Genomic DNA, 23,474 nt, shown 5'->3' on the forward strand with positions numbered 1-23,474 from the left:
TCAGAATAGACATCTATCTATCTGCCTGCCTGCCTGCCTGCTTGCGATTTTATACCTCGGATCACTTTTTTTTTTGAGACCCTCCTCCGTCTTTGGATTATAAAACCCTTCAAGGGGTGTGGTGTGGCTACGGGCAGAACCAAAAAAAAAACAACAACCAAGGAAAGGTGGATCTGGCTTTCTAGCATCTAGCCAGGTTGATTTGATTTCGATTCCCCGTGAGAGAACTTTCAAATAACGTTCTGCAATTGTTGGCCGGCCAGGAAGCGGCGCAGGTTGGCGGCGATCAACTTCTCGGCGTCCTGGGGTCTGCCGCCCGCGGCGTGGGGGCTAACGAAGCAGTTTGGGGCGTGCCACAGCTTGCTGCTCTGGGGGAGGGGCTCGGTCTCGAAGACGTCGAGGGCGGCGCCGCCGATGGTCTTGTTGGAGAGGGCGGTGAACAGGGCGTCCTCGTCGACCGAGGTGCCGCGGCCGACGTTGACGACCCAGGCGTGGTTGGGCAGTAGGGCGAGGCGGTCGGCGTTGAGGGCGTGGCGCGTGCTGGCGCTCCCCGGCAGGATCATGACCAGGGCGTCGGTCTCGCGCAGCAGCTCCGGCAGCGCGTCCTCGCCGTGGACCTCGACGCCGTCACGCACACCCGCCCGACGCGCCACCCCGCGCACGTTGGCGCCCAGCAGGCGCAGCATGGGCGTGAGGGTCTTTGCGATGTTGCCGAACCCCCACACCAGCACGTTGGCGTCGCGCAGCGTCGTGAACGCCCCCTTGGGCCGGTCCGGCTGCGGCCCGCCCAGGTGCCCCGGCCACTCGGGCGGGTTGCGCATCTGGTAGTCGCGCATCTCGTGGAACTTGCGCGCCGCCACCAGCAGCAGGCCCAGCGTGTGCTCGGCCACGGTGCGGTCGTGCAGTCCCGACCCCGTCGTGATGGTCACCTTGGCCGGGTCGAAGCCCGCCGCGAGCACGTCGTTGGGCCCCGCCGCCAGCGACTGGATCCATTTCAGCGACTTCATGTGCCGCGCCGCGTGCTGGAGGTTCGTCGCCGCGTTCGACCACGTCACCAGCACCTCGGCGTCGAGCAGGTCCTCGGGGATCTCCTTCTTGACGTCGTACGGGTGCAGCGACACCGAGAAGCCCTCGAGGTCTTGCACGTTCAGGTGCAGCGACGTCGGGTAGAGGAGCTTCATCTTTGACGAGATGTGCGTGTGTTCTGCCTTGGCCTTGCCTTTTTCCTCGCGTACGCTAGGGATAATCAAGTGATGTGGTTGATAGTTGGGTCCTTTTTTTTCTTCTCTGTCACACTCTCTCACAGACTCTCTCTTTCTTTTCTTGCTCTTCTTATTTTCCACAATCTATTCACCCTTTTCTTATCCTGCTTTTTTCTTTCGTGTCCTGCTCCGCGGGTCGTGAAACAATGATTCTGCTCACAGCGTGCACACCGAGAATTAAAAAAAAAAAAAATGGCTGGCACCACCAAAACGATGACGAGGTCTCTCTCTGTCTCTCCCTCTCTGACCTCGACTCGAATTCAAGGGAGATCGGTGATCTAAATATGATGTAGATGGTGCCATAGGCTTTCTTTCCTAGTCTTGGGTGTCCCACGTACGTCCCTCACCCGCCGCCGTCGGCAGATATCGGCCCTCTCTCCGCATCAGGAGCTGCGGAGTTCACCCGGTTTCTTTCCTTCGCTGTCGCCATCTTGATTTTCAATTGCCGACGGGCCAGTCAGAGGCATTGGAGGGGTCGTTTGTCGGGAAACTTTTACGCGAGAAGAGAGGGAAGGGTCCTCTTTTTCGTATGAATTTGATGGGGTGTAGTGGTGTAGTGGTCGGAGTTTGACATCATGTACCTACATATGTTGCCATATTGGCACCTTCACAGAGATGCATCCAGAATGGAGACTTTTTTGCCAGCTGGAAACCAAATGAGCTTCAAATTCCCAATCGATTCCAGTATCCATGGGAACTCGCCAATAACCAGAAACCCAAACCAAAGTCTCGCTAGATCAGCTTTGTTCGCAATGCATATTCCGCCTTGAATGCCCTCGAAAATCAATCAGAACATAGTAGATATGTCTGGGAGACCCAGTTTAACATAGATGCCAGCCTCGTCCTGTATATGAGGCCATGGAAACCCACTCAGATGAAGGCCCCCTTTCTTCTCTTTTTTCTTTTGCCAGCCATTTCGTCCACATGTCGCTTCCAAGTCAAGTTTATCAAATCATGACCTTCCTCAGACAACGATGGCAGAAGAAACTTGGAACACCTTGTCACTGCATATTCCTGATCGTGTCTTTCTCTTTTGGTCTCCACACGGCAATGCTTATACGATTTTCACATGACGATGCATCGTCCTCCCTTCTTCCCACCGCCTCCTTCTTTGGTGGGCCTCGAACTGGTTGGCATGGGTGTTTGACTTCTCGGCACCTCTTCGCCTTTCTTTCTCTTTCCTTTCTTTTTCTTGCCAGATTCTGCGGAGGTGGGGTCTGATAAAACGCGTCTGTCCCCACTCTCAATTGGGCTCGGGTCACTTCCAGCCCAAACCCGGGCTCGATGAGTTGGTATGTGTTCATACAGCGGCTGTGGGACTGGTTGACTCTGGGTGATCAAGAACGGAGTTTGTTGCGGGTGTGGCAGCGGCGGCCCCATTCCTTGCACATCACTGTGTGACCTCGAACCTGGTTCGCCCGGCCCATACGAGCTAGATATGCTGTCAATAGTGTCGAGCCTGCCCATGCGAGGTCGCTGGTCTTGTATCGGTAGTGCAGCGTGTAGATTTGGTGTCGATGAAGAAATTGGAATTGAACGACCACTTCCTCTGGAGGTACTCCTCATCAACCCGTTGGGCAGATTGATTGCTTTGTTAAAAGACGGAGATCCTGGAATTCCCGCGGCGCCCCATACGCCTCGAGGTGGCGAGGGTGGCACGTTAGGACTGCCGCTCGACTCCCGTGCTGGAGCCCCTTGATAGGCAGAGCCATAAGTGACGATTGGCGGGACTGGCTTGCGCAGAGTTTGAGAGACTCGACGGTCCAGATGAGCCATCTGGTCAGCTGTCGGGGGGACAATACTGTATGACCCATTGGTTTGAATGGTGGGTGAAAGTGCCGGCTGGGAAATCACAGAATGAAGAGCAGGACCGTCGGATTGTGGCAGATGCATCCGTTCCAGAGATGTCGGAGTTGGTGGGACGGGGTGATTAAGCCGCGCTTGCAAATTTGCTCCAGTCAATGTCACGGATCCTGATGAAGACGGTTTATGAGATGAAGCCGCGTCAGAAAACTGCGGTACATGGAGAGGGGCGTTCAGAGGAGACGGACGATCCGACGTGTGTGGCCGCTGGGAGACTGGAGTCTGTTGGAAGGGTGAAGTTCGACCTTCATGCGATACCGGCCTTGATGATTCTCCAGATACGGACGGGACAAACGGTGCATTCACTACAGGCATTTGCGAGGCTGGAGTCGCACGTTGATACGTCTCCGGTGTTGGAGCAAATGATTGATCGTTCATGGTGACTGGAGCACCATACTGGCCGACGGCATGCCTGGAAGCAATGTCCATCACCACCTGCACCGGTTGAGGAGTCAAATGCAGAGGCTGAGATGGATGTTGCGGAGTCATGGGACTGCCATGTCCGAAGCCAGGGTGAACCTGCGGAGCATGGCCATTCTCGGGGATCCCTACCATTGGCATGGATATCCCTGCCATCGGACGTGCCTGGACCAAAGGTGAACCCAATGTCCCCCCCGCTTGAGGATGCAGAGACCCTGTGGTATAAGGTGGAGGTGGCGACTCCCAACCATCCTGCTGTTGACCAGGCGAACGGTGATAGATGGCATTGGCGGTGTCTTGTTGCTGCGCCAGAGGTGGTCTGGGAGGGTACCGTGCCGTAGAAAACCCAGCAGCTGTGGCAGATCTGTGTAAATTGGACGGGGCTGGTTGTGAGGGCAGTGGGTTTGAGTTGGCCAAAGCAATTTGTGCGTCAATGTCTAGTGCTGAGGAAGCCTGAGAGACACTTCTCAGGCGCGATCCCGGCGTCGCTGAAGCTGTAGTGACGGATCGACCGAGGCCGCCTCTCATGCCCCCTCTTGCACGTTCCCTGACTGTTCGTCTTCTTTCCATTGCCACCTCAATATCCATATCACCCATTCGTTCAATGAGTAATTCCGGCTCCTTATCGCCCACCTCGATAGTCAATTCGCGGTCTGCTCCTTTGGACGGCGAATAATCAAAGTCGAGTATCGAGAGGCGCGAGCCGTCAACCGGCATAGTTTCGTCTCCGAGTTCCTCCATAAATTGATCGACACCACCAGGGGCCACGACAACTAGCCGCTTACCGGCGAAAGCGCATGGTCTATCTTCGCACCTCTCCACCCATTTGGCTGCCGTGGCGCCGTCAAGAGTCTTGATTCGTTCACATTTGACGAACAGGCTTTCTCGCCAGTCGACCTTTGCTGCTAGCGAGTCATCCTCGATATCCTCGCTACTTCCAGATATCGAAGGCGAATATGCCATCAATGGTTCAATATGGCCCGTCGCAGAGGTAAGCGGAACCCTCCCTTGTAAGCGTTGTTCGTGCCGCTCGACGACCGAACCCATGTCTGGACTGACGTCCAGCTTTTCTGGGACGCCATAAATCCAGAGACCGCTTCCAGCGAAGCCGGCCACAACGAGAGTTCCACACACAGTCGCAGTGGGCGCGGTTGATGGCGCAGGCAGGCTAAATCGCCTGTTCGTCGTTGGGTTCAAGAAATATGCGACGCCGGTTCGGGTGTCATCAGTGCGGACGGCTCGGTAAGACATGAGGGTGTGGTCGTAAGCAAAAAGCCAGTTGGCGTCACCCTCTGTATGGCCCTGTAGCAACTCTGCGTGGCTGCAAATACTGCTAATTTGTGGAAAGAGAATCTGTGTGGTCCACATGCGACTGTGAACCTCTTTTGGCGACAGATCATTTTCGGTGTAGAATGGCGCAGTGATGACAACCGCCGATGGTTCTTCGAGACTTTGGGTGCTGCCCACTAGCATCGATCCATCACCTGAGAAGCTCAAGATATCGACGCCTTCGCTCCTCACAGCTCGTCGGTCTGTGGAAAGAGCATTCGGTGCGAGGGAAAAGACTTCGACGCCGCCCTCATACGCAGCGGCCAGGACTGTTCCTTCGGGAGCCAACGCGATCGTCCTCGGCGGATTGTCCATGACCAGCACCTGGATATGTTTTACGCCATTTGGCGTCAAGTGATATACATTGGCTTGATGTTTGGAGGACAGGACGGCTAATATTGTGCCGTCATCAGTGATCGAAGCCGCCAAAGGCCGTCTCATCGTCTTCAGCTCATGGCGCACACTGATAGGATCTGTGACGGCGTCAATGACGTATATCCGTGAGGAACTGAGCGCGAGAATCGATTGCCCATTTGGAGAGAAAGAGAAGCGGAACGCTTCAGCTCCAGGCAAAGCGGCGGAGGAACTGGCATTGACGGATATCAGATTAATCAGAGTCTGGCGAGGTTGCAGATATGCCTCGAACAGATTTCGCCGGACCTCTGCCGCGAATTTTGTCTTGAGCCGATATAGGTCAAATTTCCGAAACGGACCGGTAATGACGGTGTTGGACAAGGCATAAGATGGACACCGAGATAGGTGATGGGCGTAAAGTTCTCGGTTTTGTGCTGCCCTATACCAGTTCTTGTTCAATATAGCCAATGACGCAAAGCTGTTGGCATCGACCGTCCATAGTATTCTAGGTCAAGTTAGCATCGACGTCGGACGTCGGACAAGCCCTATTCTATTTATGGGTGGCGTACCTCTCCAGAACCTGGATAGGGAGGTTGTGAAAAGCGACAGCTTCCCTTCTCTCATGATTTGGCCCGATAGTATCAGGAGATTGGGGCGAGTCGTCGATTGCAAGTGTCCCGATGGTTTGGGATATACCTAGTCCTGTCTTATGACTAGGATCCTGCACATCTTGATCCAGTGGCTGAGGGGGGATATCATCCTCCCGCGAGATGGTCGAACCAGATTTCGATGGCGGATGTAGAATCATCTGCGGCGACATAGCAGAATGACTGTGGAATAGGAAGGGATCAAAAGGCTACACATAAAACCACGAGAAGGATGACATGATGATGGTGGCCTCAATATTGCATGGCTCCATGAACGCGTCAAGTCGCGACGGGGCAGAAGGAAAAGCTTCCCTTCTTTTTGCGCCAACGTTGAGGGGGCTTGGGAATAGGCGAGGTATATGTCGATCGAGTCGTCAAGTGATGGATGATGGCATTCAGCTGAAATCTGATATGATGGACGGTGGCGATGGGTGAAGATTAAGGGTGTCGGATAGCAGAGATGATGGATGAGAAAGGCGAATTGGGTAGTTCCGGAGAAGGTTGTGCAAGGTGGTCAGCGTGCGAAGTCGAATCTTAGCAGGGCTAGCGAGTGTCTAGTTTCCTAGGCAAGCTAGGAGCAGTTAAGCAGCCGTGGCAGCCACCTGCAGGCTAGGTAGGGCACGGTAAAGTTACCTAGGCGTACTAGGTAATTAGGTGTCTAGGTACTCATAGGGAGGTACCTAGTCGACTTTAATTAACTAAGCCACCTTATTGTTGAGTTTTGCTGGGCGCCCCAGTACCCTCTCACGCCTCTCACGCCCTCAACCCCCACGAATACCCCCTAAATGTCCCAGGGGGCACCTGAAGAATTAGACGCGGTACCATCTCCACGATGGTTATTAGCGAGACTCAACTGCCAATCGCAGGGTCCTCTTAGTCCTTTGGGTTTCCTCTAGGCGACCCAGAGTGCCAGACCACATGCCTAGGTACTTCCGTACAAGTATGTACAGAGGTTGGCCTAGACGTTGACGGAGGCTCCTCCGAATCGAGTTTAGCCCAGGCTGCCCATGTTTTACGGGCAGTTCTTTTCTTAGTAGCATGCCCCAATCTCTAGTGTACTTCCTCACCACCATCACCCATGTATGCCGGTGACTAGGTATCCAGTAGATGCATCCTGCATCTCGCATTCCCTATTTATTGTATACTTGATCCATGTCGCCGTCACCCATGTAGCAGGAATATCAAACACCATCTACCTCGTCTACCTCCTTTCTCCCTCCACCAACTCCGTATTCTCCTCTCTTTCATTTAGACACAGTAACATGGGCCGGATGAATTACTCGTTTGGGCTTCCATCAGTTTCAGCTTGACGCTCATCACCAACATCAACATTCGCCAGACCATCTCCATCACACCTCTAGAAATACCAGCAGGTCATCCACCTCAACCACTAAGAGTCTCTCCCATCTACTAACGCCCGGAGCTCGAAAATGTGTATACGATGAGAGATGATGTCTTCTGAATTTACACCCGCCCGGCCTCGCCGCCTCATATCTCTGACACGAACTGCCAGGCCTCTCTCTGCCTCAGATATTTATTTCCACAGCTGTTTGTACAAGAATATTCTAACCAACCATCAAGATCCGCACTGGCTTGGAATGTGCAACATGCATATCTCCTCCCAGTCAATGTCAATCATGCCTCACTTCTGCTCCGTTTCCTCAACCTTTTTGCTGCCTGACAGACCTGAAAACCAATTACCAGGCTTCATGCTCTTGTACGCCTCTTCCTGCAATCGCTTCTCTTCGGCTTCTCGTTCTGCTAGAAATTTGGCACCTTCCTGTTGAATATGCTTCTCCAGCTCCATGTACCGTTTTTGACCACGCTCCCTGATTTGGTCCCAGAGCATCTTTCCCTCGGACATAGCCTCGTCAGGACTCTGCATCCCATCTGGGTTGTGGCCTGACAGTCCCAACATTGATGACAGTTTCCCCAAGGTCTTCCTGGGTCTTTTCTTGCGCTTCTCTGCTTCTTCGGCCTCAAACTTGGCCCGAAGGAGTTTTTCTCTTCGGGCGAACTCGGCAGGTATATACGTTCCTTCGAATGACTTCAAGACTTCTCGTACATCACTGAATCCCATTGTCGCTAGGTATTCCAGGAAGGGAATGAACTGAACCAGCGTCTGATCTTTTGGATCACCATCCCACTTAGGCAGGATGATAGCGTTTTCAGGCTGATGCTTCACATGGTGCGGATCAGTGTCCATAATGATAACCTTTTTCAGGTCCCTGTTGAGATACGAAAGATCCTATTCAGGTCAGTGACTAGTCTCCCGTTGACGTATTTGGCTGCTCACCTTGACATAACCGCCGTCTTTGTATAATGTCGCTTCGCGAAACAAGTAGAATGGAATCATGCCGTAAGGATCCAACTTTCGAATCACCTGCTCCACCACCGCCATAGGTTGACTGGTGAAGAGGACAAGTTCATAGTAATTTGACATATATCGGATAAAATAGTCCATTCCTGGTCGCTTGGCTATCCGCCAGCCCTTCTCACGAGTCCATTCCGAATGAACAAGCATGTCCTCCAAGCTTATTACAAGAACAAACGGAAATCGGAAGTTGGGGTCCTGATCTTCGTCTGGCAGGAGTTTCGGCGAGACAGGATCTCGGTAATAGCTCAAGGTGGAAGATAGACGAGCACTGACTCTGTTGTAGAAAGGTTTGAAGCCCCATCCTGAAGGGGCATCAGGGTGTTTCTTCTCCTCCTCTTCGTCTGCCCAGTTGCGTCCCAAGTAAACGGAGAAGCCGATGGTGCCCAATCCCAAGACAATGTACATGTATCGGAACGCCGCATTCTTCTTTCGATCGCTAGAAGAGACATATTGTTCTCGAGGAATATCGCGGCGGTCTCGCCCACGTGCTCCGCTCGGAAGCTCTTCCGACGGATCTTCGGTGATGTTGAGGCTGGGGGCATGGGAGCTCTGTTTCGACCTTGCCTCACGAAGTTCCGCGTCCAAGGTCGATGGGATGCCTTTGGTCAGATCAGGGAGGGGTTGTTGCGATTGTTCTGCCGCAGTCTGATCACGCTCACCCAGAGTTTCTTGTTCCGCAGCAACTTTTTCTGGTTGGGGGGCGCCTGGCTCATTCTCAAGTTCTTTCTGTTGTCCCTCCCCATCCTTTAAAGATCTCTTGCGTGCTTCAGTCACTGATGCCGAGACATCGTCGAGATCCCGAGCCGGATCGGTGCCGAATGGAGGATGTTCAGAAGGTCGCGGCGGATTTGGGGACGATTTTGATGGAGTGATAGGCGATGAGTCTCCGCGATTGTCGGCATCCGAAGCTTGGGAGGGTCGTGTGAAGGGGATTTTTCGTAGGGGTTCCTTTTGCTGCGGCGAATCTTTTGATATACCGGGGATCTTGTAATCTGCGTCCTTTGCAGGTCGATCCCCTTTGGAGTAGTATCGCAACGGGATCTGGATCAGTGCTTGCGGCAGCAGAGGCCGGGCGTGGCGCGGCCTCAACAGAGGCAATGCTGCACGTCTTAGCATCTCTCAATCGACATGCCCTCAAGGTGAGAAAATGGGCATGAGATGTCGATGTCCTAGACAACGCTTGTAGCTACTGTCGTCGGTACAAGGCGGGCTCCTGGAATAATGGGAAGTCTGATGATGGTTGCATCTTGCATTCGCCCAGCGAAATTCTTTCGACCCCAACTCTCAACTTCTTTTAATCCTTGGCATCCAAGCATCTTCGGTCACAAGCCTCAGTCGCCTCCACCGCGGCAAACTGGCACTCTGGCTCCGCATCTACATTTACTCCTCTTCTGTCTCCGCCTCTTTCTCTTCTTTTCTCCTCTTTTCTTCCACAAAGAAAGTTGATTTACACCCCAGAATTATTTGACTCGCCGTCCACAGACATATCATATGTTCGAGGAGTTGTATTAGCTGGGCAGAAAAACGTTCCAAACAGAACTGTCGTTCTCCTCAAGAGCGCACGAGAGGCCAGCCCATGATCTTCCAGTCGCCCCGTAAGGACGATACATTCCTTTCCTCCTTTCCAAGATCCATCACGATGAGTGTATGAAGCCGTCACCTCGAAGAGTGGTGAACTACGCGCGGATCAGCCTTCGCTTTGTCCCTAGTCACTACCCTACGAATCCAACCCCCGATGCCGCCGTCATGGAAAGAAGGTCTCGTGAATGCCTTTCCGATCCCTCACGATCGTACGAAGTTGAGATATACTTCGAAGGATAAAAACAATGTGACCATTTCCTCGGAGCTTGTTTCTGTCGTGGACTCGTTGGGTACTATCTCTTTGGAAGGAGACCCTTTTCCATTCCTCGACCTGCCAGCAGAGATCCGTAACAAGATTTATCACTTAGTCTTGTTCGGCAAGCCGGGCTATCGACTCATTAATGGTCGGTTGAGGCCTACCCGCATAGGTATTATGCTTGCCAACAAAAGGACACACCGCGAAGCTGCCTACATTCTTTACAGCACTTCAAGCTTCCGAATCTTTCCTCTCCAAGACTTCACCCCGGCGCCGGTCATACAAGAGCTTCGCCCTGTGTATCGCGCCATGGTGACTTCACTGGAAATGGTGGTCGGCTCGAGTTGGACCAGTCCACCCAAGACGTGGCGTGTAGGTAAACTGCTGGCAAAGCGCCTGTCTAAGCTGTCTGCTGTCCACACTTTGAAGGTCTTTGTCGAGCTTGATCCGAGCTTGCCGATGTTTGAGAAATACAGGGTCTCACTAGACTTCTACACCGACTTCTGTGGAGAGCTCCTGCGAGATGTCCTTGCGTGCATGCCGCACGTAAGCCACGTTGAAATGAGCGGGAATCCAGGCATCGACACCACAGGCCCGTTGGTGTCGAGGTTGCTCAAGGAAGTGGAGTTTAAGGGCAGAACATGTACTTTAGGACCAACGAAGGCGATCACCACCCCGGCTGGGGTGAAACTGGCGTTTTGGTAACCACATTAATACACTTCCTACGTCGTAACACCTCTTGTCGATCCTTCAGGTACTGATCGTATCTTGCCCGGTTGACTCAAAAACCAGAGTCATTCAAAGACCGCATGTAAACTCTTAGCTCTTTCTGTAGCCCAACGCCGTGCATGCATGCCCTGACGGATAGATACAAGTTACAAGCCGCGCCAGTCCCGTTGCCCATCACCTACAGCTCCTCATCCACTTCCATATCTCCATTTTGATCAGGCCCGTCTCGATGAGCACCATTTGCGCCATTGCCATTCGCTTGCACAGGCTTTTTGGCCACACTTGCCTCTTTGTCAATCATTTGCCTGTTCACGGCAACGATGTTGTCTTCAATCAACCGCTGGCCGACATCCTCGATGTGTTTCTTCGGATCAACTTTTCCCACATATCTTGTCTTGAGTTGTTCAGCGGTTAACTCGTTCTCTTCTCGCACACGTCTCTCGTACCCCTCGGCAAGCTGAACGAGTTGTTGTAGGCCTTCTTCGTTTCTTTTGCGTTCTGAGCCAAAACTCGAGGGTAACTCGAGACCTTCAGTCCAGACTTCCTTGTGCAGATTCATGAGCATGTTCTCTTCCAAGCCCGTCTTGCGGTATTGAATTCCGATGCTGTAGTAATGTCTATTCAGGCCGTGAATCAGTGCTTGAATAGAGGGTTTGTTCAAATGACCCAGGTTTGAGGTAGTTTGGCGAGGTTCTTGGCCCATCATGATAGCTTGGGGGTTGATAAGCCGAAATGCGTCGATGACAACTTTACCCTTGACGGATTGGATGGGATCGACGACGACAGCCACAGCGCGGGGAGTCAGCTGTTCAAATGATTGTTGCGTGTTGATATCGACCGAGGACAACCAGCATCCGAACCCGGGGTGTGAGTGATACCATCCCACTACCACCTCTGGTCGACCTGTCTGGCGCAACATATCCATCATCCTTGTTTGAAAGACCGGATCAACAGACTCGACGCTCACGGAAGTTCCTGATTGCGGCATTGCGAAGACGTCGACAACTCGGACAGTGAAGTCATCAACGAACTCGCCGAGCATCAGTCCCATGACTTCCATAGGAACACCCGCCCTTCCGTGTCGGAGCATCTTCAGAAGGGCGAGGGAGGAAATGTAGACGGTTTCTGAATTGTCGACTAAGTTTGTGTCTTGCCCAGTTTGCGTGCCGCCCATATGTGCCGCAGCCAGCATTCGGTTAAATCGATCCATGGTGATTCTGAGGGAGAAGAGAAATCACGGCGAAGAGGATAGGCAGCGAAGGTAAGAGGGAGGGAAAATGGTCGCCGACTCGAGATTGATAATCCTGATGTAGGTCAGTTCGTGGCGGAACTGTACGCCGGTAACAGCCTGAGCAGGGAAGAATGCCGAGGCGAGATACTAAGAGGCTTTTTTGATTTGCAAGAATCAAAAATAATTCGAAACACAATGTGATGGGAGATCAGGGAGGAGGTAGGTTATGGTCGTCTGTTTGAGTGGAAATATGAAGCTGCAAGGCAAGCATGAACTGCGCGTTCAATATGCGGGTCCCAAAAGCGGTTAGCCAACTTGGCCTCCGCAGATCGTTGGAGACGGAACCATGGGCCTTGGGTGGCCCTTTTGCCCTCGCGCAATATGGAATAATTCACCTCTCGCTGTGCTTCCACCTGCTTTCCACCTTTCTGTCTCTCTAGGAGAAGATTTGCTCTTACCCTGGGCGTCCCATATGTAAGAGAAACTCTGCGCCTTGCCAATCAGATCCTCGCTGCCTTTTCCAATCGGCTCTCCTACTCTCCAAGGTCGTCCCCCACGGGTTGACAAGCTCCGTCCAGAGAAAGAAACGGACGGAGTAGGGCAAGATATTGAGACGACCCGAAAGACGCCCTGTTATATCTGTCGATTCATACTCATCATCGCTACTCGTTCCACCGCTCTACCAATTAACCTTTGCTGCCTTACGTCCACCATGGCATTCGCACCTGTGGACAATCTGCCCCTCAAGCGTGAGGACAAGAAACGAGTCGCATATTTTTACGACTCCGACGTTGGCAACTATGCCTACGTGTCGGGCCATCCCATGAAGCCTCACCGCATACGACTTGCGCACTCGCTGGTGATGAACTATGGCCTGTACAAGAAGATGGAAATCTACCGCGCAAAGCCTGCATCGAAATATGAGATGACACAGTTTCACACCGACGAATACATTGACTTCCTTGCAAAGGTCACTCCCGATAACATGGACTCATACCAGAAAGAGCAGCAAAAATACAATGTCGGCGATGATTGTCCTGTCTTTGACGGTCTCTTCGAGTTCTGCGGGATCAGCGCAGGTGGTTCGATGGAAGGCGCTGCCAGATTGAATCGTCAAAAAGCAGACATTGCCATAAATTGGGCTGGTGGATTACATCACGCGAAGAAATCAGAAGCAAGCGGATTTTGCTACGTCAATGACATCGTTCTCGGGATCATCGAGCTTCTCAGATTCCACAAAAGAGTCCTATATATCGACATCGATGTGCACCACGGTGACGGCGTGGAAGAAGCGTTCTACACCACTGACAGAGTCATGACTGTATCCTTCCACAAATATGGCGAATATTTCCCGGGGACCGGCGAGCTGAGAGATATTGGAGTTGGCTCTGGCAAATACTACGCGGTCAATTTCCCTCTTCGGGATGGCATCGACGATTCATCCTACAAGGGCATTTTTGAACCGGTTATTCGAGCTACTATGGAGTACTATCAACCCTCCGCTGTTGTCCTGCAGTGTGGAGGCGATTCTCTCTCTGGTGATCGACTGGGTTGTTTCAACCTCAGCATGAGAGGACATGCCAACTGCGTCAGATTTGTCAAATCTTTCAATCTCCCTACCCTCATTCTGGGTGGCGGCGGTTACACCATGCGAAATGTCGCAAGAACGTGGGCATTCGAAACTGGGTGCCTTGTGGGTGATTTCATGCAACCAAATCTTCCATACAACGACTACTATGAGGTATGAGCTTCTCCCCATCTTGAGCCGAATGTGTCTAACTCATCTTTCCCAGTACTACGCTCCTGACTACGAGCTGGATGTCCGCCCCTCAAACATGGAAAACGCAAACTCGAGAGAGTATCTCGAGAAAATCCTCAGCCAAGTGCTGGAAAATATGAAAAGGACCGCTCATGCGCCTTCAGTGCAAATGACAGACGTACCTAGAGATTCCCTGGGAATGAACGACGAAGACGAGGCTGCCATCGATGATCTTGACGAGGACCAGAACCCAGATACACGCATCACTCAACGCAAGGCAGACAAGTACGTTCAGAAGAACGGTGAACTTTCCGAGAGTGAGGATGAAGAAATGGAGGAATTGAATGGACACCCATCAGCCAGCCGAAAACGGCGCATCATGCAGAATTTCCGACATATCATGGATGTAGGTGGCAATGACTCTGGTGTAGAAACCCGAAGTGGGACAGGAACACCGCAACAAGCGTCAAGTCTGCCTGATGAGGCGGCAGATGAGATGAATGTGGACGACGATCTGGACGATAAGGTCGACCAGCAGACACCAAGCCCTGCTAATGGTGAACAGCGGTTAAATGATTCTGCTGGCGCTTCCGGTCTGCAGTCTCCCGACCATCGCGTACCAGCCGAAAATGCAGATGGTGATGTTGAGATGGGAGATGCAGAGGCGCCAGATGGAGATGCTGCACCCGCGGACGAGACCGAAGCCGTTCGACCCACTGAAGAAGACTCGTCGATAATTATCCAGCAGCAACGGACGCCACCGGATTCACCACCTACACCGGATGCTGAAGAACACTCACCAAATGTTCCTAATGCGACGGTTTCAGATACGGCGATGGCCGATACCGAAGAAGGCAAGTCGGTCACCCCTCCGACTACCTCAACGGCTCCCGCAAATTCCGATGCCACTGGCACAGCTGATCCAGAAGCTGCTATCAAACAGGAAAATATCGGTGACGATGAAGTTGCGAAGACACAAGAAGGGCGCGTGGAAAGGGAGTCAGCGAATGTGGAAGGGGAAGCTCGCACAGAAGCATTGGCAAAAGTGGGAATATCCGAGGCAACCGAGGATCAGGGTCAACGCGAAGATGTAAAGGCATCTCCTGAGGTTCCGGAGACCACTACAGAGACAGGAGCTGATTCGGTACAAGTGTCTTAGGAAGGCTCTTGGAGTTTCGAACTACTTCAACGAGGTGAGCCCGAGGTCTATTGATCACGGTGGTATGGGAGTATAGGAGGACTGAGGACATCGAAGCAAGGCGCATATGAAATGTCATTGGCGCCTCAACAAAGGACGGAGCGTTTACGAAAGGGAATGCTGTATGCTGGAGGGGAACGCGAATGGCGTTGGAATAGGACGAGTGTCGGCTGGGCTGGTCCAAAATGAGAGGCGGCTATGGTCTGGCGGCAACTGTTGTCATCTTTAAAATCGGGATATGCATTGATACCTTTTCAATGAGCTGAGATATGTTTACCTCTAGAAGCCACAGGGGCTCATTAAAAATGAAAGAAAAATGAGTCCTCCACAGCGGTAGCGAAGCAGTTTACTGCGTTGTCACTCTCAAGACTACCTTTCCCCCGCCTCTTCGTCCCCTGGCCTCGACAAGCTCCATGGCAGCTCTTCCGTGATCCAAGTCGAAACCCTCCTGGACGTATCCCTTTAGTTTCCCTGCTGTTACCCACTGCGCAAGAACATCCAGCTCCTCTCCCGAGGGTCTTACGACGAAGAAGTCAACGTCGACACCAGCCCTGGAGCAGTTACCTTGGATCGCCTTGGCTGTTTCGGGCCCATAGGTCTTGATCGGGGCCACAATTGTAACCACACGTCCACCAGGGTTTATGATGGTATTGAGTGCTGGTGTGCTGGTGAGGAGGAGCGTAGAGAGTGTGTCCCCTCCAATGCAATCGACTACTAGGTCCACTGGTGGGAGAGATTGTGAGACGAAGGTGGCTGGGAGGGAGGTATATGCTTCAGAGGTGTAGTCGACGACAGTGTCTGTGGGTTTGTCAACAAGAGACATTATCAGAGGTGCAGACGCAGAGCTGCATGTTGCGATTACGGGAAACCCAGATGCTTTGGCGAGTTGGAGCGTCGGGAGGCCGACGGAGCCTGCGGAGCCCAGAATGAGGACTCTTTTGCGCAAGGCAGCTGGCGGCGGCAATGGTTCTGGTGATGAGAGAGGTAGCCTGCCGTGCTTAAAAAGTGCTTGGTAAGCTGTCAAGGCTGAGAGCGGGAGCGTTGCAAGTTGTTCCTCCCATTTCTTATCCGCCATAGTGGAGCTGTTTGGGTTACTCGGCGCAAGGCTTAGCTCCTTTTCATATACAAGTGTATATGTGGCCGCTGCGCCATCACGATCGAAGTCGAGAAGAGCCCAAACCTTGTCTCCGGGTGAGAATTTTGGTTCTGATCCTGACTTGGGAGAAGTGAAAACATTGTCCACGACGCCTACGACATCGTGGCCTGGGACCGCACCACCGTATTGTTGGAAGCGCGCCGGCTCGAGGATCTCTTGCCAGGTTAGTTCGCCTCGAGTTAAGGCAGTAAGCAGGACACGTATCAAGTAGACATGTTGCGATGATGCGGAGAAATCAGTTGTGTGGGTACGAGGTTCAGGGTAGTCTGCCGCTGTGTATTCCAAGTTTGACGGAGTGGGCGGGTTGCTTGGAAAGCGAAAGGAGAACTCTTGTCCGTGTGGAACGCCAGGAAGGTGAAGGGCTCGCATGGCGAACAAAACAAGAGTGTAGAAGCTTGGGAGTCATCCACAAATGAGACGGGACGAGACCCCTTCCACCCTCCTTTCTCTTTCCTTATATACTTCCCAGCTCTTTTATTGTCGACTGCCCTCGGAGATGTTAACAGCGCGGAAAACATGTGTTAGTCATCGGGAGCAGGGATGTATGGTTCATTTGAATTCTCTCTTGTCGACCATGCTGCAGATGTAAATGCCATCTAAGCGGAGGAGAAGGTGCGCTTTGCGCTCAGTGTGGAGGATTCAAACTGTGGAAAGGTTTTGACAGAGCAGCAGAGGGTAGCCCGTAGATCGGAGGCGTTGATGCAATGACGACGAGAGACTCCATCTAATCAAGACCAACTCGTCCGGAGCACATGTTCCTCAGCCAATGACAAACGAGAGACGGCGTTGCTGATAACCAGTCAAGACAAGAAATGTGGCTGGGCTGTGCTTGAAATTAGGCCATCGAGCCCCAATCACCTGTCATCGTGTGCCTGTATCACGCCGTATCAAACCGCCTTGTGTTAATCGTGCAGCTTCAGCTTCCAGTAGTTGCTTCTTTCACCACGCAACCACTTTCTTCTCCTTCTTGCTGTGCTTTGTATTCTTGTTTTTTTCTTTCTTTTCCTTTTCTTCCCTGCATTTAGCGGTCTTCTGACAGCTCCTGTGGTTGTAGTGCGGCACGCGGGACATATTTCTCCCTGCCGACTCCGGCCTCCTTTCAACCTCTTCACTTGCCAAACCTCCCCTCGGTTTCTTACTCACTCTACCTTATTGCGGTCTATTGTATCGGATTGACGCAGCGTACGGTGTCCCGTCGACTTGTGTTAACACGACTTCAGAAGACTACCCTTTAGATCTCTTCCATATTACGAGGTCTTCTATCCCCTCCCGCTCCTGCTGGTTCCCCCGATCTGCCTGTCCGGATCCTCGGGGGTCAGAGTACCAGCATGCCTTTTTCCGAGTACTTTACGAGTCCTACATCCCTCTACAATCGACAGATTCTCAGCGGACTAGTCTCTCGTGACCAGATACCCTTAGCCAACGATGCCTTGCAGATTCTCAAGAAGGCCGCTCCTCATTCTGGCCACCCGAACTTCGCACATCTTACCCTCCTTGTTTTCGAAGCCGTGTTGGAAGTGGTGTGCGTTAGTTTACCGGGATACATTGTGGCTAGACAAGGCATGTTCGATGCGGAGGGGCAGAAGTTGATGGCAAATCTGAACGTCATGCTGTTTACTCCGTGCCTAATCTTCACCAAACTGGCGTCACAGCTCACGGCGGAGAAGCTGGTAGATTTAGCCATCATTCCGGCAATCTTTGTCGTTCAAACCTTGGTATCATACCTGTGCGCCTGGACCATTGGGAAAGTCATGAAGTTCAAAAAGAGACAGGCCAACTTTGTGATTGCCATGGGGGTGTTTGGCAACTCCAACTCGTTGCCCATTTCGCTGGTCTTATCCTTGTCTAAAACACTCAAGGGGCTACATTGGGATAAAGTCCCCAATGACAATGACGAGGAGGTTGGAGCTCGAGGTATTCTTTACCTACTCATATTCCAGCAGTTGGGTCAACTTCTTCGCTGGAGTTGGGGCTATAATGTCCTGCTTGCGCCACCAGACAGCTACACCGAAGCAGAAGGTGGGACGAAGAAGGAAGACCGCGTTGAACGGGGACGAGGAGAATATCGCGAGTATAGCGACGATGACCGCGAGAACCGTCGGCTTCTGAGCCCCAGTTATGACGGAATCAGAGATATGAGTGAGGATTTTGAGTACTATGATGGATACGAAGTCGAGGACGACGACGAGACTCGGATAGGCACCGAATCGCCTACCACAGCGAAGTCGGATGGTCTCAAAACTCCTCGTACTCCGCACAACAGGTCATCGAGAAATTCTCCCAACCGGCAGCCGAATGGCACTGCTCACGAGACACCGGATCTGCTGCCCACTCCTACCAACGGGATGGTGCAGCCTCATCACAACCCCGACTATCCTGCCTGGCTGGAATACCCCGACAATAAAAAGTATGATGAGGATTGCGGAGGCCTTCAAGGACACATCAATCGAGGAAGAAACGTGGTACGATATCAACTCTTGAAGATCGGGCATGCGATTCGGATGAGGTCTAGGCGGGCCTTTGACTCCCTTCCCAAGCCGGTGCAAAAAGCCATGTCATACACCGCGTTCAAGACTCGAGCTTTCCTGGCAGGCGTGTGGGAATTTATGAACCCGCCGTTGTGGTCGATGTTGGCTGCCATAATAGTTGCGTCTGTGCCCTACCTACAGCATCTCTTCTTCGATAAAGGAACTTTCCTCGCAAATTCCGCCACTCGAGCAGTGCAACAAAGTGGTGCTGTCGCGGTGCCCCTGATTCTTGTGGTGCTTGGAGGAAACCTTGCCAGAAACACCATCCCAAAGAATCAACCAGGAGATATCACGGATCCGAAGGAAGAGAGCAGGCTTCTGTATGCTTCATTGCTGGCGCGTATGGTGTTCCCGACGCTTTTGATGGCACCTTTTCTCGCACTGGTCGCCAAATACGTCCCAGTCAGCATTGTCGACGACAAGATCTTCATCGTGGTTGCTTTTCTCCTCACTGGGGCTCCATCTGCTCTCCAGCTGAGCGCCATTACACAGACAAACAACGTGTATCCCACGGTCATGTCAAACATTCTCTTTCAAAGCTATGTGGTTTGGATTTTGCCATCCACACTCATTCTGGTACTTCTAGCTCTGGAGACGGTTGAGTGGGCCACCAATTGAAATCTCGGGCACACACCGTTTCAACAATGGGCATCGGGAGGTATCTGGTTGTTTAACTCAAATTGTCGACATTGCTTGACTGGTTATGGGGTTCTGGAAACGGTGACTCGTGGCTCGGACGGGTTGTATGGCGCTGCGAGGACCGTTAAGGAAACATTGTACCGATACAGGCGTGTACGGATGGGTGGTGCGATATGGAGAGACGATCTCCAGATAGGGCAACAAAAGAGACGACGATCAATATTCTCATGTACAATGACTTCATTCTATGCTATAATAGAGGAGGAACACCTGATTGTGGGGTTTCTGGGCTATGTCACTATGGCTTTTTTCACTAGTCGACGTTTCTGTCTGGCACAGCGTCGATGTTGGATCAGCTCATGGTCCAACTCAGTTGGACACTGGCTAAAGCCTCATACGTATCCGCTGATGTAGAATGACGTCGGAGGGGGAAGTTGGAGGCACTTCAGGGGGGCAATCAGGGGAGTACTGGGAGCACTCGGGGCCAACAAGGGGGGCTCATTTCTGGGTGCGATGAATGGCTTAAGCTCGTCCTGGTCAAAGCTAGGTTTGCCCTAGGGACGCCCAGGGACGCCGAGGGGACCAAATATGAGGTTTGGTTTAAATGCCATATTGTGTGCTGTACCGAGTACAAACCTCGCACCAAGCTCCTTCCTTTGTTCTCTCTTCTCTCCCACGTCGGCAGGAGGTGCCCTATTTTGCGCCCTGCCTATCTGCCTGGAAGTTAATTTAGGTGTTGGCCTACCGAGAGCACTCCCTGCTTTTCTCCCTGATACCTGCACACCTAGGCTGTCAGCCTAGCAAGCTGCCTACCAGGGCAAAAATCTCATGCCTCACTTTTTCTCTTCTCGAGGGATGGAACTAATGCATCGCAAGCCTCAACCCACGTAGCTAAGCCTCACGTACAGGGTATTTGTTCACACACGCGTCCACCACACACCCACTACTCCAGCCCATCGAGCCATCCACAGACTTGCATTGAACGTATGGAGTATCGTAGAAGCTGATCGACACGTTTTATATCCACTAAGAGCCTGGTTGGGTTTTTGTCTATCTTTTGCTACTGTATCAAAGATCTCTGTGCCTGAAGACACATCATCATTTCATCTTTTACCTTGACCTTCAAATATTCGGGGCATATCCCCACCCTGGTTTGAGCGCAGGAAAAAAAACATCCGCCAACCTCAGCTCAGTTGCTCAACTTTGCCTGAAGCTTAGCCGCTCCCTCCGTTTGCCCTGCCCTGGCCTTGCCTCCCGATTTGAGGTTTGTCACCCCCCGGCAAGCCCAAAAAACGCCGTGGTTGCTCAGCAGATCCAGCATCTTGCTTTCCGGTCAAATGAGAAGTCGAGAGACAAGAAACATCTTCCAACAATTGATTGCAACTTTGGGCCTCATCCCCCGTTTCTCCACCACCGGCTCACGCTCTCGTCGTCACCTCGCCTCTTCCTCCGAACGAGCCCTCACGAACACTGGTCCTCACTCCCTCCTCCTATCGAGTCGTATAGACCGGTCAATCACCGTCTAGACCTTTCTTTCACGCTCGTATCTTGTTTCGTCTGTTGTCACTCCTCTCCCGAGTCGCATGCCGCCTTGACGGAGTCCATATCCTCGCGCGATTGCATGCGCACGCCGGCCACAGAATATTACCTACACACACCCCTCCAACCAAGTAGGGAATCACCACCACCTTCTTAGTCACCATGGACGACTCATCACCGCAACAGCCGTCCTCTCCCGAAACCTCAAAATTCTACGAACAACCAGCTTCAGAGTCAACCTCTTCCTTCATGGCTTCACCGACAGCTTCCTCCCCACAATCTCCCTCCAGGCCCCCTTCGCTGGGCTCGCCAGGAAACAGCATAAGTCCTACCATGAACCCCTCCTCCGCCCCGCTAGGCCCTGTCAATGCAGCGAGACGACCTGGCCCGCTGCCTTCACGGGCGAGTGGGTTGAACTCTGATATTCAGGCAAAGATGAAGGCCTTCTCCCTATCTCGGCAGGGTGCACCTCCCACAAAAGCACAAACTGCAGGGTTTACCAGTCAACAGCACGGTGCTTTTGTAGGCGGCGCGTTGACAGGAGCTCCTCCTCCTTCCCCGAACTCTTCTGCAGCCAACCTTCGACTACCCCCGGGTATGCAACGACCGAACGCGCCAAATTTTGGCTCCTCGCCTTCCCCGATTCCCGGCAGTCCTCGAGTGATGACTCCCAGACCTCCCATGGGTGGATTGGCAGCAAAACGAGGTTTGAAGCCAGGTGGCATGAAATTGTCAGATGCGCACAAACCTGCCCCTGCTGGACAGGAGGAGGACAAGACAGACACTGGCTCTCAATTCAACAAGTACTCAAATATCATTGATACCAAAAAGGGGACTCTAAATTTCCACAACAAAGCGGTTATCCACGGGAGTGGTATCGATTTTGCTGGTGGCAGTACCTTTTCAATTTCTTTAGACGAGGTCGACACGCTATCAGAGTTGGGTAAGGGCAATTATGGAACGGTTTTCAAAGTCAGGCACGCACGGCCCAAGATGAGACGCCCTGGGTTGGGTCTCCGAGGCAATATGGTGCGGCAATCATCAGCCTCCATTCCCAAAGATGACGAAGAGGTAGATTCACAATCAGACACAAAAGGGACAAGCGGGCTTGTCATGGCCATGAAAGAAATCCGCCTCGAGCTCGAGGACTCAAAGTTTGCGGCCATCATCATGGAGTTGGACATTCTACACCGATGTGTATCACCTTTCATTATCGATTTCTATGGCGCATTTTTTCAAGAAGGTTCTGTTTATATCTGCATTGAATACATGGACGGTGGTTCTGTGGACAAGTTATACGGGGATGGGGTCCCTGAAGGAGTCCTCAAAAAAATCACCTTGTCGACAGTTATGGGGCTCAAATGCCTCAAGGACGAACACAACATCATCCACCGAGATGTCAAACCGACGAATATACTGGTCAACACGCGAGGCCAAGTCAAGATCTGTGACTTTGGGGTCAGCGGCAATCTTGTGGCTTCAATAGCCAAAACAAATATTGGGTGCCAGAGCTACATGGCACCAGAACGCATATCAGGAGGCGGCATGGCTCAAGTCGGCGCTGGCGGAGGCACCTATAGCGTGCAGTCCGATATCTGGTCACTCGGTCTCACCATCATCGAATGCGCACTCGGCCGATATCCTTATCCCCCCGAAACCTACGACAATATATTCAGCCAGCTTAGTGTAAGTCCTTGCCCACCTTCAATCGAAACCAGTTGCTAACAAATCTGATAGGCCATTGTGGATGGTGAACCTCCAGATCTTCCAGCTGATCAATTCTCCGAGGCAGCCATTGATTTTGTACGGGGCTGCCTGAACAAAATTCCCCGACTCAGACCAACCTACGCCATGCTGCTCCGACATGCATGGCTCGCACCACTACTGAAGCCACCCACGATTTGCGAGGACGAGGAAGGCGAGCAGGCCGCCGAGGCCGGCATCGAGTCCGCCTTCTCAAATAGTGAAACTCCAGACACTGCGGACAAAGAAGTTGCAGACTGGGTAAAGAGCGCACTGGAGAAGAAAAAAGCGGGCAAATTGGCATCACATAAGAAGCCAGCACTGCACGAAGCACCGCTCGACGCGGTTCCCGGTAGCCCTCTGCTCACCCATGACGGGCCTATGCCGCTGGGCGGAGATGCAACGGCCCCTGATGTCAAGGCCAATGTTGGGGTGAGAGTGGATTCAAGGGATTTATTGGCGGCAAGGGTAGAGGGCATAGATTTTGCTTCATGATTGCCCAAGTGTTTTTGCAGGATGGCCATGGTTTATGACCCAGACTGGGACCTGAGAAAGTGTAACGATAACGATGAATGATGGAAATGCATCACTTGCGATAGAGCGGCCAAAATTCAACGATACAGTAACATGATTCTTCCGTCTATCCGCTCGCTCAGATTCGAAGTAATGTAGCATCTGGACCGAAATATGCATCATGTCAGGTGCAACTTGTCGCGACACTCTTGTCTTTACAGAGTTCGTTTGTTGATGGTGTTGACCAAGATGACGCCCAATGATGTCAGTGGTTTGCGACCATTCGTGAAACAAAGCCTTTGGTCTCTTCCACTACTTTTACAAGAACAATCACTTTCTATAAGACTACC

The 23,474-nt window shown here is 52.3% G+C and overlaps 9 protein-coding genes across 9 annotated transcripts; 4 read left to right on the plus strand and 5 right to left on the minus strand.

The window, feature by feature from the left end:
• Positions 1–230: 230 nt before the first annotated feature.
• On the minus strand, positions 231–1,181 carry Z517_04787 (uncharacterized protein; the record flags this gene model as incomplete). Its single annotated transcript, XM_013430115.1, has 1 exon — positions 231–1,181. The coding sequence occupies one exon, from the start codon at positions 1,179–1,181 to the stop codon at positions 231–233; it is 951 nt and encodes a 316-aa protein (XP_013285569.1).
• Positions 1,182–2,327: 1,146 nt separating this feature from the next.
• On the minus strand, positions 2,328–6,048 carry Z517_04788 (uncharacterized protein; the record flags this gene model as incomplete). The annotated part of the gene is made up of 2 exons (XM_013430116.1): positions 2,328–5,733; positions 5,798–6,048. 2 exons carry the CDS (start codon positions 6,046–6,048, stop codon positions 2,328–2,330), a joined length of 3,657 nt encoding a protein of 1,218 aa, XP_013285570.1.
• A 1,469-nt stretch (positions 6,049–7,517) lies between these two features.
• Z517_04789 (uncharacterized protein) lies at positions 7,518–9,368 on the minus strand (the record flags this gene model as incomplete). The annotated part of the gene is made up of 2 exons (XM_013430117.1): positions 7,518–8,123; positions 8,172–9,368. 2 exons carry the CDS (start codon positions 9,366–9,368, stop codon positions 7,518–7,520), a joined length of 1,803 nt encoding a protein of 600 aa, XP_013285571.1.
• Positions 9,369–9,987: 619 nt separating this feature from the next.
• Positions 9,988–10,794, plus strand: Z517_04790 (uncharacterized protein; the record flags this gene model as incomplete). The annotated part of the gene is made up of 1 exon (XM_013430118.1): positions 9,988–10,794. The coding sequence occupies one exon, from the start codon at positions 9,988–9,990 to the stop codon at positions 10,792–10,794; it is 807 nt and encodes a 268-aa protein (XP_013285572.1).
• Positions 10,795–10,996: 202 nt separating this feature from the next.
• Positions 10,997–12,028, minus strand: Z517_04791 (26S proteasome regulatory subunit rpn11; the record flags this gene model as incomplete). The annotated part of the gene is made up of 1 exon (XM_013430119.1): positions 10,997–12,028. The coding sequence occupies one exon, from the start codon at positions 12,026–12,028 to the stop codon at positions 10,997–10,999; it is 1,032 nt and encodes a 343-aa protein (XP_013285573.1).
• A 733-nt stretch (positions 12,029–12,761) lies between these two features.
• Positions 12,762–14,967, plus strand: Z517_04792 (histone deacetylase RPD3; the record flags this gene model as incomplete). The annotated part of the gene is made up of 2 exons (XM_013430120.1): positions 12,762–13,790; positions 13,843–14,967. 2 exons carry the CDS (start codon positions 12,762–12,764, stop codon positions 14,965–14,967), a joined length of 2,154 nt encoding a protein of 717 aa, XP_013285574.1.
• A 385-nt stretch (positions 14,968–15,352) lies between these two features.
• Z517_04793 (uncharacterized protein) lies at positions 15,353–16,531 on the minus strand (the record flags this gene model as incomplete). The annotated part of the gene is made up of 1 exon (XM_013430121.1): positions 15,353–16,531. The coding sequence occupies one exon, from the start codon at positions 16,529–16,531 to the stop codon at positions 15,353–15,355; it is 1,179 nt and encodes a 392-aa protein (XP_013285575.1).
• A 959-nt stretch (positions 16,532–17,490) lies between these two features.
• Z517_04794 (uncharacterized protein) lies at positions 17,491–19,308 on the plus strand (the record flags this gene model as incomplete). The annotated part of the gene is made up of 1 exon (XM_013430122.1): positions 17,491–19,308. One exon carries the CDS (start codon positions 17,491–17,493, stop codon positions 19,306–19,308), a length of 1,818 nt encoding a protein of 605 aa, XP_013285576.1.
• Positions 19,309–21,030: 1,722 nt separating this feature from the next.
• Z517_04795 (uncharacterized protein) lies at positions 21,031–23,106 on the plus strand (the record flags this gene model as incomplete). The annotated part of the gene is made up of 2 exons (XM_013430123.1): positions 21,031–22,554; positions 22,606–23,106. 2 exons carry the CDS (start codon positions 21,031–21,033, stop codon positions 23,104–23,106), a joined length of 2,025 nt encoding a protein of 674 aa, XP_013285577.1.
• Positions 23,107–23,474: the final 368 nt, after the last annotated feature.

This window comes from Fonsecaea pedrosoi (assembly GCF_000835455.1).
Source record: "Fonsecaea pedrosoi CBS 271.37 unplaced genomic scaffold supercont1.3, whole genome shotgun sequence".
NCBI classification, from domain to species: domain Eukaryota; kingdom Fungi; phylum Ascomycota; class Eurotiomycetes; order Chaetothyriales; family Herpotrichiellaceae; genus Fonsecaea; species Fonsecaea pedrosoi.